Source organism: Populus alba, chromosome 5, assembly GCF_005239225.2.
Source record: "Populus alba chromosome 5, ASM523922v2, whole genome shotgun sequence".
NCBI lineage: Eukaryota > Viridiplantae > Streptophyta > Magnoliopsida > Malpighiales > Salicaceae > Populus > Populus alba.
This window is the reverse complement of record NC_133288.1, coordinates 9,065,351-9,076,965: the sequence shown is the minus strand read 5'-3', so window position 1 is coordinate 9,076,965 and position 11,615 is coordinate 9,065,351. Positions and strand designations below refer to the sequence as shown.

At 35.8% G+C, this 11,615-nt stretch overlaps 3 protein-coding genes across 5 annotated transcripts; 1 reads left to right on the top strand and 2 right to left on the bottom strand.

Moving 5' to 3' along the window:
- Positions 1-105: 105 nt before the first annotated feature.
- LOC118029876 (heavy metal-associated isoprenylated plant protein 27) lies at positions 106-1,082 on the bottom strand. 2 transcript variants are annotated; one of them, XM_073408979.1, is made up of 2 exons: positions 951-1,069; positions 106-809 (listed from the first exon to the last, which is right to left on the bottom strand). In XM_073408979.1, exon 2 carries the CDS (start codon positions 767-769, stop codon positions 353-355), a length of 417 nt encoding a protein of 138 aa, XP_073265080.1. In that variant the 5' UTR covers positions 770-809; positions 951-1,069; the 3' UTR covers positions 106-352. The 2 variants fall into 2 exon arrangements, with proteins under 2 accessions (XP_073265080.1, XP_034889725.1); XM_035033834.2 differs by having other exon boundaries at positions 126-745; positions 951-1,082.
- A 2,708-nt stretch (positions 1,083-3,790) lies between these two features.
- Positions 3,791-6,920, top strand: LOC118029877 (uncharacterized). Its single transcript, XM_035033836.2, has one exon. The coding sequence runs from the start codon at positions 4,425-4,427 to the stop codon at positions 6,498-6,500; it is 2,076 nt and encodes a 691-aa protein (XP_034889727.1). The 5' UTR covers positions 3,791-4,424; the 3' UTR covers positions 6,501-6,920.
- A 946-nt stretch (positions 6,921-7,866) lies between these two features.
- On the bottom strand, positions 7,867-11,231 carry LOC118029878 (F-box protein At4g35930). 2 transcript variants are annotated; one of them, XM_035033838.2, is made up of 6 exons: positions 10,947-11,231; positions 10,598-10,642; positions 9,963-10,409; positions 8,855-8,929; positions 8,658-8,767; positions 7,867-8,546 (listed from the first exon to the last, which is right to left on the bottom strand). In XM_035033838.2, exons 3-6 carry the CDS (start codon positions 10,380-10,382, stop codon positions 8,285-8,287), a joined length of 867 nt encoding a protein of 288 aa, XP_034889729.1. In that variant the 5' UTR covers positions 10,383-10,409; positions 10,598-10,642; positions 10,947-11,231; the 3' UTR covers positions 7,867-8,284. The 2 variants fall into 2 exon arrangements, with proteins under 2 accessions (XP_034889729.1, XP_034889728.1); XM_035033837.2 differs by having other exon boundaries at positions 7,869-8,546; positions 9,963-10,436; positions 10,947-11,229.
- Positions 11,232-11,615: the final 384 nt, after the last annotated feature.

Genomic DNA, 11,615 nt, shown 5'->3' with positions numbered 1-11,615 from the left:
TTTTTATTGAATTATTTTAATGTATTAATATTAAAAATATTTTTTAAAAAATAAAAAAATATTATTTAATGTATTTTCAAGTTAAAAATACTTTTAAAAAATTATATTTTTATTTTATTAAAAAACAATCATCAATGATGCAACCTTTTCCTCAAATTTTAGCAATTAAACACAATTCACATTTGGCAACCTCGAAAAATAAGAAGGGAAGGTAATTTTTCGAAAAGAAATTTTGCTAGGGCTAACGGTAACATAAACTCTTCCATGAAAATTTTACACCTATTTCACACGCACCAAACAACACAACTCATCAATCACAGGCGAGATTGACTATATCACAACATGCAATTAATCACATTATCACACAAGCATTTGGATTATCGTCACTGAAAGCTGTAGTGGTCTTCACCTCGAAAGAACTGGCACTTGCAATAGACGAGGCCTGTGGGTCCTCGAGCTGAAGCGGATTTCGGACGTACCCAGGTGGGGCTTTCTTATCGTACACTCCCGGGGAGTATGGGAGAGGGACTACCTCAGCCGGCACATACGGCCAGAACTCAGCTTTCTTTCCCGTTCTATACCTCACACGGTGCAAGACCTCGTCTGGGTCCACGTATCCGGTCACCGTCAGTTTCTGTAGTTTGCGGTCCACTTCTACTTGGATCACTCCCTTCATCCCTGTCACTGAGTTTCTCACCTTGGTCTCACACCCTTCACAGTCCATTTTCACTTTAATCTCCACTGTCTGTACCAGCACAAGACAGGACATACATGTTGGTAATTAATCAAAATAATTCTACAGGAAAGCCCTACCAGGACAAGAAAACCTTCCATTAGACATTGTAAAACAGACATTCTAACCATTAGACATTGGATACAGAAGGAAGACATGATACATATGGAGGGGGTATTTCATCATTTCGTATCATAAAGATCTGAGTAGTAAATACCTCTAATGGCTCGCGTTTTTTGAGTCCCGTGCTGTCATGGGGCCAGTGACAGAGTTCGGAGACGCGATCCAGACACCCCATGTGCAAGTGGTAAAATGGCTCCATCTTGCAACGTGTCTTAAAGTAAAAACATAGACGCTGCTAGAACAATGAGGAATGTGCCTGCTCTTTCTTTAATAGCTGCCCTGCCTACGCTGCTAAAAATTATTTCTGACGTGTTTCTGTTGTGGATAAACACGTGTAAGTTTGTATAGGTGTGGATGACACGAGGGATTCCAGTAAAAACAGGCACGGGAATGAAATGATCACGTGGGACCATTAAATGAATCCCAAACTGAATACGATTATGTTAGAGTGAAATTGTTAGTTTGGTTTGGTTTTTATTAAAAAATAAATAATTAAATTGAAAATTTCTTAAAAATAAAAAAAATTAAAATCAAACCAAAACTAGTTCAAAATGATTAGGTTTGGTTTAGATAGAAAAATAAAAAATAACAATCAAAAGAATAAAAATTATATTTATATAAAAATAAAATATCAATGGATAAAATCCAAAAAAAATTAACTCAATAAAATATTCAAGACAAAAAATATCATAATTAAAAGAACAAAGATCAAATCTAATATAACAACAAAGTGTTAAGGGATACAATTGAAAAAATAATTAACTTAATAAATAATCTAAGATTAAATACATTGCAATTAAAAAAATAAAAACCAAGTCTGAATATAAAAATAAAGTATCAGTTAATGAAATTGAAAAAACAAATGCATTTAATAACTTATTCAAAAGTAAATACATTATAATAATAAAAAAAAAAAAAAACCTAATTTAACTTTAAAAAATAGCTAGATTTTTTTTTGTTTTTATGCAATGGTGAACATGTTTTTCTTATGAAAAGAAGAAAAAAAAAGAGGAAAGGAAAAAACTCCTTATTGGTGTCTTTTTATGCTACGCTAGCAAACACGCGCCACACCACACCATGGTGAATGGGGCATTTGGCATTGTGTGGGAGCCACACGCTCCACCAAATGCACGCGAGTGGCGCGTATATTAATAACTTTTTAAATTTAAAATTAATTTATATATATATAATATATATATTAAAATATCAAATCATTCGTAACCCTATATGAGAATTATAAAAAAAAAAATCATAGTAAAAAAATCTAAAATGAACTTCCATTCCAGAGTTTAATTTTTAGAAAAAAAGTAACTGACTTAAAAAAAAAAAAAAAAAACCTGAAAAACCACTTAATAAAAGATAATTTTTTTAAGAGTTATTTGATAATTACACCTTTATGGACATAGAGTGAACCAGCATCATCAAGTGGGACCATTATGGAGGTTAGTTTGGGATTGGAAAGGCCTTGAGAGGATAAGAATGTCCGTTTGTTTACTCGTTCATATATATGACTAATCAATCCTCGCTGCCATGCGTGTCCATCTATTGTTGAATCAGCCTTGCATGTGTCGAGGGATTGTAGACGAGCCCACACGACTCGGTAAAAGCTAGGTTGTATGCGCGACAAGCAAGCCATCTTTGTTGATGGTCTGATTTCGTGGTTATTGCATAATTTGAAGTGATGTAGAAGTCTAGAAACAATAGGATTTTTGGCGTGGCTAGCTTCGTTAAGGGGGATGAGAAAACTGGTTCGAGGAATTGAGGAAAACGAGGCTGCTGGATGGAACCAGGAGCTAGAAACTAATGAAGCAATCTGGGTTGATAGGGTAGACTCACCCTCCAATGGATTGGTTGATATTGAATGCTGACGGTTGTAGAAGTAAAGGTGATCTCGGTTGTGCAGGTGGAATGATCAGTGATAGCATGGGTATATGTGGATTAAAGGTTTCGCCACCAGCACAAGATGTTGTTCCTCGGTGGCAGCTGAGTTACGGGTGGTGGTTACAGGTTTGGAGCTTGCTATGATTACTAGAGTTCGTCTTTTTAAACTTGACAAGTATCAGCCATTTTCTTTAATTTGGAAAACTCGTCAGAATACTTAGAGATTGGTGATGGTTTCATTTAGCTAAAATAGCCAGAGACTTGCAGATTCCCATTGGCAAGTAGATTTTGTTCCTGTTCATGAAAGCATGATGAAGTCACTTTCATGTCCTCTCTGATCTATAGTAATGAAACTCGTCCTTACTTTATGGGTTGACTCGAGGTCTTCTTGGATTTTAAATTATATAAACTCATGCTTATAATTATCACAGTCTTAACCTGAACTCGAATGACTCAGTATATGATCTAATTTTTTATATATTTTTAATAAATTTAAAACATATATAATTAATCTATAAATATTTAGCTTTACATTTTTTTGATGGCGTCCTTCTTTATAAAATATTTTGTTAACTTTTCAGTGAAAGAATTATATAGTTTACATTTATATATAAAATGTTATTTTATAATGTATCTTCATTGTTAACTTATGAGCTATTTTTTACTGCATATATTCATATGTATTATTTTAAATATTTTTATATAAAATATTAAAATTTTAAACATGATTTTTTTTTAATTTTTAAAATCAATCCAAGTCAACTATAAGTGATTGAAAATTTTAGGTGACATTTGGTATTGTGATCCAGCTGTATTTTAAAAATGAATTAATTTTTTTTAGTTTCAAATTAATTTTTTTATTTTATGATTATTTTTAAATGTAAAAAATAAATTTTAAACAATAAAAAAATGTATATTATTTTAATATATTTTTAATCTTTAAACCTTTTAAAAAATAATATTACCTGATGACTGTTACTTCTCCCAAAGACTTATTTTTATTATAATTGCAATTTATATAGAATTCTATATTTTGATTATTTGTCTTGAAATAAGATTTAAATTACACACGCAGTTTCCTCCTCCCAAAGTAGTTGTTTTTCAAGAAAAACAGTCAACACCACCACTTCAAGAGACCAATAGTCGCCGCCATGGCCGACCACCACCACCACACCACCAGCACCGTCCTAACCGCCTATCCGTCCCTCCACGAACCGCCACCACTACCCTCACCTCCATCTCCTCAGCCACCCCCACCAAATCCAGACCCTACCCATACAACTCGACGACCCCAATCCCAACACCATCAAAACACCGACTCTCCTCCCTTCCTTCCAAATCCTCTTCAAATTTCTCCTTTTACTTCCTCTTCCTCCTCTTCTCTCTCCGCTCCCTCTACTCTCTCCTCCCTTTCCTTCAATCCTCTCCTTCCTCCTTCAGTATCTTCCCTTTCTCTTTCCTTGTCTGTCTCCTCTCCTTTCTTTTATCCCTCTCTTTCTCTTTTTTCTTCTCCCCTTCCTCCTCCTCTAAAACCCCTTTACACTTCAGAACAAACCCCAACCAACCCATCTTTTCTCTCTCCTCAATCTCCCAATCACAACACAGGCTCTTGTTTTCCAAATCTCTCCTCCTTACTGTTGTTTTCCTCATCAGATTCCAAGCGCTTCGATATTGTGGGACTGCTGCCATGATTCTCGCTGAATTATCCGGTAGTGTTGCGGCTGCTCGTTTTGTTACTGATCGGAGGAGAAAGAATGATAATTTTGGTGTAAGCACCCATAAATTACCTGGGTTTATTTCCCTTTTTTTCGGCTTGTTTTTGCTCTCAATAAGTTGGGATCGGATTGATTGTTTCCCATTTTCCATTGGTTTCATTGATAAATATGGGATTTCGGTTTTTCCTAGAGAGAATTGTTTTAGGATTTGGCCAATGGTGTTGCCTTTTGTGTCTGGTTTCTTGGGGTTTTATGAGCGTGTTTCTATGAATTGGGGGACGATCAGAGCATTAGACCAAAAACGGGTTCGACTGATTTCTTTGTTTTATACCACAATTATACTGTTTATTCCTGCTGCTGTAAGCTTTATAGTGTTTGAAAGTGGTAATGGCGATGGAAAAGGTGTTTCTATTGCGAGTTTAGGTTGGCCTCTGGCGAATACTGTTGTTTTTGGGGTTCTTTTGAGTGAGAATTGCAGTGATGATGGGAAGTTAGTGGATTCTAAAGATTTCCGGAGAGAGTATTTTGTTACATTTCTTTGCACGGTTGTTTTGGAGCTGTTCTATTTCCCTGAGCTTTCTCTTTGGGGGCTTTTGATATGTGGTTTCTTGCTGTATTTTGGTGTTAAAAATTTGGACTCTATTCATTCACATTATCCTGAATTAGGAATGGATACACCTCCGAAGGTATTTAGTGGTTTTATTATGAAGCCTATCCGCCACATTCTGAGCGAGAGAAAGTCCCGTAAGATTGCACTTTTCCTTTTGATTAATACTGGTTATATGGTTGTCGAATTTGTTGTTGGGTTCATGAGTAATAGTCTTGGATTGATATCGGATGCTTGTCATATGTTGTTTGATTGTGCTGCTTTGACAATTGGCTTATACGCGTCTTATATCTCCCGCTTGCCTGCAAATAATCAGTTTAATTATGGTCGGGGAAGGTTTGAGGTTCTGTCAGGATATGTTAATGCTGTTCTTCTAGTTCTTGTTGGAGCACTAATTGTATTGGAGTCATTTGAGAGGATTCTGGACCCTCAGGAGATATCAACTAACAGTCTGTTAACTGTTTCGATTGGAGGACTTGTTGTGAATTTGGTTGGTTTGGTTTTCTTTCATGAAGAGCATCATCATGCTCATGGTGGCTCTGGATCATGCTCCCACTCTCAGTCTCATTCTGACTCTCATTGTCACCACAATTCACATGACCACGAAAAGCATGATGAACATGCCTCTGTTTCCCATGAATGCCATGAGAAGTCTTTGGCTAGCCATGATGAACATCATGAACACCATCTTTGCGATCACCAGAGCATTATAGACAGCTGTAAAATTGGGAGCTCCAACAGCCACAATCCCCACGATAATGCTCATGACCATGACCATGACCACTCCTCCCATGCTCACCATCAACATGATGCTCACCATCAACATGAGCACTGTGATCATTCACCTGATCACAGATGCCATGACCATCATCATCATGCCAATCCTCATGAACTTCAATATTTGGATTCTAAAAGTGATTCTTCTTTGGGAAAGAGTGGTTCCCAACAAAGGACACCAGTATCTGGACAAGAGGAACCAAAAAAACACCACCATCACCACATTGACCACAACATGGAGGGAATCTTTTTGCATGTTCTGGCAGATACGATGGGAAGTGTTGGTGTTGTTTTGTCTACTCTCCTAATTAAGTACAAAGGATGGCTTGTTGCTGATCCTGCCTGCTCAATATTCATTTCCGTTTTAATCGTATCTTCAGTCATTCCGTTGCTTAGAAACTCTGCTGAGATTTTGCTTCAAAGAATTCCGAGGGCTCATGAGCAGGATCTGAAAGAAGCCATAAATGATACCATGAAGATAAAGGGGTTACGTGGCATTCAGAACTTGCACTTTTGGAGCTTTACTAACACAGATATTGTTGGCACTCTGCATCTTCATGTCTCAGACAAAATTGACACAGCATCTGTGAAGGCACAGGTTTTAAACACTTTCCAGGATGTCGGAATCAAGGATTTGACAGTGCAGGTGGAACTGGGCAAGTAATTACATTGTCAGCTGTCCCCGAGCGCTCATCTTTTTGAAGTATTTAAGAAACGCGTGATTATCTGGCAGTTCATGAATTCCAGATGAGATCTTTTGGGCAGTTCATGCCGTGCCGGCAGCAGGATTCGCTAGTGTTTATTGCCTTTAAGACCAGCATGTCTTCCAATTGTGAAGGATAGTGATTTTTGTTGACTTGGTTAGCACACATGTATTCTAATGAGCCTGTGAATTTTATGGTTACGTTTTAGCTAAAATAACTGCAGTGATGATGTTTGAGAACTAACCAGTAGAGGGGCATTAGCGTGCTTGCAGTTGCAAGGAGTCCCTTATCTTTCAAGAAATTGTTATCGGTCATGAAAGCAAGCTGAAGTTAATTTGGGTGACCCTTTCCTTCCATCTTATATAGTGATTTTATTATTTTACAATACATTAGGTTGATATAAATCTAACGAGTGCAGTGTATGTATATCATGCTCAAAGAATCTATATAAACACCTGTTGCTGGTTCAAGAGTCTGCAACTACTTTCATTATCAGTTTATCACTATCTATCTTTAGTTCCTCGACGACAACCTATATTATCAGTTTATCTGTACTTGTTCATGAAGATGAACTTTTCCTCTGATCACTTTAATTCTTTAATTCTTTTAAATACCCATTTATATCAAATGAGTTTTATTAACCAAGGTCAATTTCTGGTTGAAATACATGAAATCCATTTTAGATTTGATGAATTCATTTTAGTTTTGATAGTCTCAGCTGTTTGTTTGAGTCAATACTATATAATATTTCCAAGTAGTTGGTAACCGTGGTAGGTTTATTAAGCATTAGCATCTCATTATTTTCAGCTTCCAAATAAAGTTTATATCTCATTAATGCATGATTATATTATCAAATCTACGAATTTATTGTGTTTTTTAAGTTTTAGGTTGAACATCCGATATTATAGCTTTGAGCTCAAGTTTTATGTGGATGATAATTTATGGTTTTTGAACTTCTTGAAGTTCTGTTTTTATTCCATTGCTTCTTTCAAGAATAAATTCTTTTTCTAGCAAGTTAGCACATTTTTAAACAAATACTCGTTTTGATAGAATGATAAAAATAATATCCAAGAGTTACTTTTGTATATCTTATAAGCTTACATTTATCTCATTTTGCTCATGCATTTTCAGCTATAATATACTTTATATTAAATCTTCTAGTATGATAAGTTTAATCTTTTATCTTTTTAACTATCATATGGAATTTTATCAATAAATTTTGTTGGAATTCTATTTAAAAGTTAAGAATAAGTGGACAAGGTGTAGCTCTATGAAAAATCTGCGTTGTTGATTATGCATCATGATTTTTTCTTTTAAAAACTCCATTACATTACGACATTTTATAAAATTATCTATTATGAGAGAATCATATTCTCTTTAGATATTATTGAAATTTTTAGCTTAAATATTCACCACCTCCTAGATATTACTGAAATTCATTCCAGTTTGTTTTCAACTTTAATTTTAAATTATTTTAATATTTTTATAGAAGAAATCCAAATATCATTGCAAACATATATAGGAATATATACAAGTATCCAGTTTCAAATATATTATTCCAGCAACCACAACCTAAATCTTTGGACTACTGCAAATCGGAAGTCCCATATTACCTGTCACCTAATTTGCCCCAGAAACCTACAAAATTGCATACCCCTCTTTCAAACTACAACTACCTAGCTATAGGATGGAAACAAACTATACAAATGGAACACAAGGCAATGGGAAAGAAACGACAATGAGATCAACGGAGTTTATTCTGAGCAACAGCCTGGCATAACTCCTCCTCATAGAATAGAACCCTGTTAGAAGCCACAGATTTGCAAAGGGGCTTTGGCAGGGTGGACGGCACCATGCATCTTGAAGACAATGTTGAATCTTGGAAAAGAACCGCAGCAATACTCTTCATCTCAGTTATTTTGATGCGAGAAGGTGGCCGGGGACCATGCCTTGGAGCTTTTGGGGTATGTGGAGTTGACATGAAAATGCCCTTACCACTCCCCTTGCTGCAATGCTCATTCAAACACCGCAAGTACAAAACTGGATGAATTAGCAACTTCAAAAATAATTACAAGAGAAAAAAAATAAAAAAATACCTTGTGCTTTTGGATGCCTACCTCATAAAAGGCCAGTGTTCAGTAGGCCGTGGGGTCATTGTCAGTAACATCTCCTGTCGAGAGCGATCTGGTGTTGTGTAATTGAAATGAAATTGCCTTGCAAGCAAAACCTGCTCTCAACAAACATTAACGGGTTCGCTCTTCAATTCAACTCTAACATCAGTGGATTAAACACAGAGAGAGAAAGAGAGACTTACAGCTTTTCTAACTCTCTGAGAAACATGGAAAACAGCCCTCAGTTGGTCATGGTGCAGGTGACAGAGTATTTTAACCTCAAAAGAAACAAACAAACAAACAGGAATCAATATACAAATAACGAGGCGTAAAAAAAATTTGAGAGGAATTAAGGGCAAAGCTGTGTGTTCAGTAGCAGGTATCAAACAAAATTAAATGATCCATTCTTTCTTGTTTTAAGAAGGATTTCACAATTCCTATGCAAAGAACATCCTTCCTGTCATCAACATAATTTAAGCACATCTCAGCCTTTGGGTTTTGGCAGAAGTCGTTAGTGGATAGGCTAAGGTATCAAAGAGACAGAGAAACAGAAAAGCTCTCTTGAACTGAGCAACAATTGAGTTACATATATACAAGAAACAGATAAAAGACGAACCGTGATAAATGACAGGTGGCTGCGTAACATTTACAACACTTTGGGGAAATTGATGGTATATCCACTTTCACCCTCATTGAATTTCAATCTACAGCATTGAAATTTAAGATGGCTACCATCCTATTGGCTGATCATTTGTGCATCAAGAGTTAAAGTTTTCTTTTTATAAATCAAGAAAATAGAACTTCCATAAACTTGCCTCTCCATTACAGTTTCAGTGACAAAATAACAACGAAGCACATAAATAAACAGAAATTATTCTCTCCAAAGCATTTCCAAACAACTTTATAAGATGCCAAGATGGCGCTTCACATATACATGCAGATGCTTTCAACTTACAAATGTATTAGCATCTATAAAAAAACATCTCGCAAATAAAGAAATGTGATGTGAAATTTGATGAGGTTTTTTCTTTTTTTGGAATCTATAAGATCATACCTCCATAGCACATCCAGCTCTCTAAATCAAATATTGAAATTCCTTCATGTTCCTAAATATTTCCAGGATTTCCAACCTACTTTAATTTAATTTAACTTTCTAAAGGGAAACATGCAGGGTAACATATTCATATCTGTACCATTCTAGATCTTGATTTTCATAGTGTAATTACAGAAGCATATCCAAGGATTAACAAGTCCACAAAAGCTAAACAAATAGAAATTCCTCCATATACCATAATCAGGAATGAGTATTACCAGCAACTCCATGGGAAGAGACTCAAGTCTAGACTCGGTATCACAATCTTCAATCCGAGGGGTCTTTGGTGTCCTCGCTAAATGATTTTGTTTAAACAAATCCACGGGTGATAGCATCAAGGGGCTTTTATCAATAGTTGGATGGTGCTGTTTACACAAACCCACAGGTGATAATAACAAAGGGCTTTTATCCATAGCCCTGTCTTCGACCACCAGCTCATCATCATCCCCCACCTTCTTATTCCCAAACACAGCAACCCTCTTTTTTCCAAGATCGGTACATGACTTCGCTGCTGACACCTTGCTATACTGAAGCTGAGCAAGCGCACCTGGCTTCAAATACCTACTGCTTGAACTCCGTAACCGCCTTTTTTGCTTTGGGGTCTTCAAATTTCCATCCTTAGGAGACACTTTACCCATAATAAACACTCTTTCCCCTTCTCAAATCTGTTTCCAATTGTTCCAATTTATTCCCTTTAATGTTAACATCCAATAATGAAATAAAAATAAATTAGAAATCCATCATTAATCAATGTCTGAGAAGACAATTTGAATTAATCACTTTAATAAGCCCGCAAGATGAGACTAGATACCAAAAGAAACAATTACAAAATGAACATAGAAACTGAACTCACATGGATTAAAGATCCTCTCAACTATCCCCAATTAATTAACCAAACCTGTCAATAAAGCACCAGAAACCTCGTTAAAAACCCTGATTGACCAGAAATACGTATTCAACACAGACAAAAGCCCGAGAAATGAACAATAAAACCATATATAAATTGCTAAAAATCAAATTAATCATGGCAAAATAAAGAGAAAACTTAAACAGAAATATTAACTACAAACCCTAATTTACTGCAGTCCGTAATAAACAAAACATAAAAGCCGAAAATGATCAAATATAAATCTAAAAAGAAAATAATAATCAATGAATCAAGAGGAAAAAAAAAGACGAAGAAGAAAGAAATGCTAAATAACCTGAAACTCAGAAGAGGTCACAGTCCATGGAAATAGGGAGACCAAAGCAGAAATGAGAGAATTTGAGAGAGAGAGGGGGAGGGAGGGAGGGAAAGTTGAGAGAGAGGGAAAACAATTGGGGCCGCTAGGGTTTGTTTGGTTCTTTATTTGAATTTTATTTTCGATTGCCCGCCAAAAGTTTCAAGTGGGAGATGTTAAAGCAACTCGAGTTTCATGCAAAAGTGTTAACGTGGCAAGTTACAGTGTTGGGGTGATGGAATATGAGTGTCTTGTCTCTTTGATTTTAGCGGTGTCCTCAAGCGATAATTACGATCTCTTGGATACTCTGATTAGTTGTTCTGTTTTAAGTTTTAAAAAATGGATTTGATGATTAATTTAACATATTAATCTTGACAATTTTGAGAAAGCGGGGCCCACATCATTTAAGAGATTAAATGCTGTAAAGGACAATTTAAGCCATCCATGTATCCATTAAAAATCTGCGTGACTGGCGCTTTGCTGACTTGAATGCAGAGGGCGTTGAAGTACTTTGATAATGAAATCTTTTTGAATAAATTAGACGGTGATCGAAAATAATATAGAGTGGGTCAATGCCTCAAGGGCCTATTGATTCTCCAATCTATGGCCCATCAGGCCCAATTCAGTTTCAACAATCTCTTGGATACCCTA

Coding starts and splice junctions, on each gene's coding strand:
- LOC118029877 (XM_035033836.2), top strand. CDS start 4,425: ATGATTCTCGCTGAATTATCCGGTAGTGTTGCGGCTGCTCGTTTTGTT.
- LOC118029876 (XM_035033834.2), bottom strand. CDS start 1,055: ATGGAGCCATTTTACCACTTGCACATGGGGTGTCTGGATCGCGTCTCC. Junction 746..950: donor AAAAACGCGAGCCATTAGAG/GTATTTACTACT, acceptor GTGCTGGTACAG/ACAGTGGAGATTAAAGTGAA.
- LOC118029878 (XM_035033838.2), bottom strand. CDS start 10,382: ATGGGTAAAGTGTCTCCTAAGGATGGAAATTTGAAGACCCCAAAGCAA. Junction 8,930..9,962: donor CTCTTCCCATGGAGTTGCTG/GTAATACTCATT, acceptor GTTTCTTTTGAG/GTTAAAATACTCTGTCACCT. Junction 8,547..8,657: donor GAACACTGGCCTTTTATGAG/GTAGGCATCCAA, acceptor TGAGCATTGCAG/CAAGGGGAGTGGTAAGGGCA.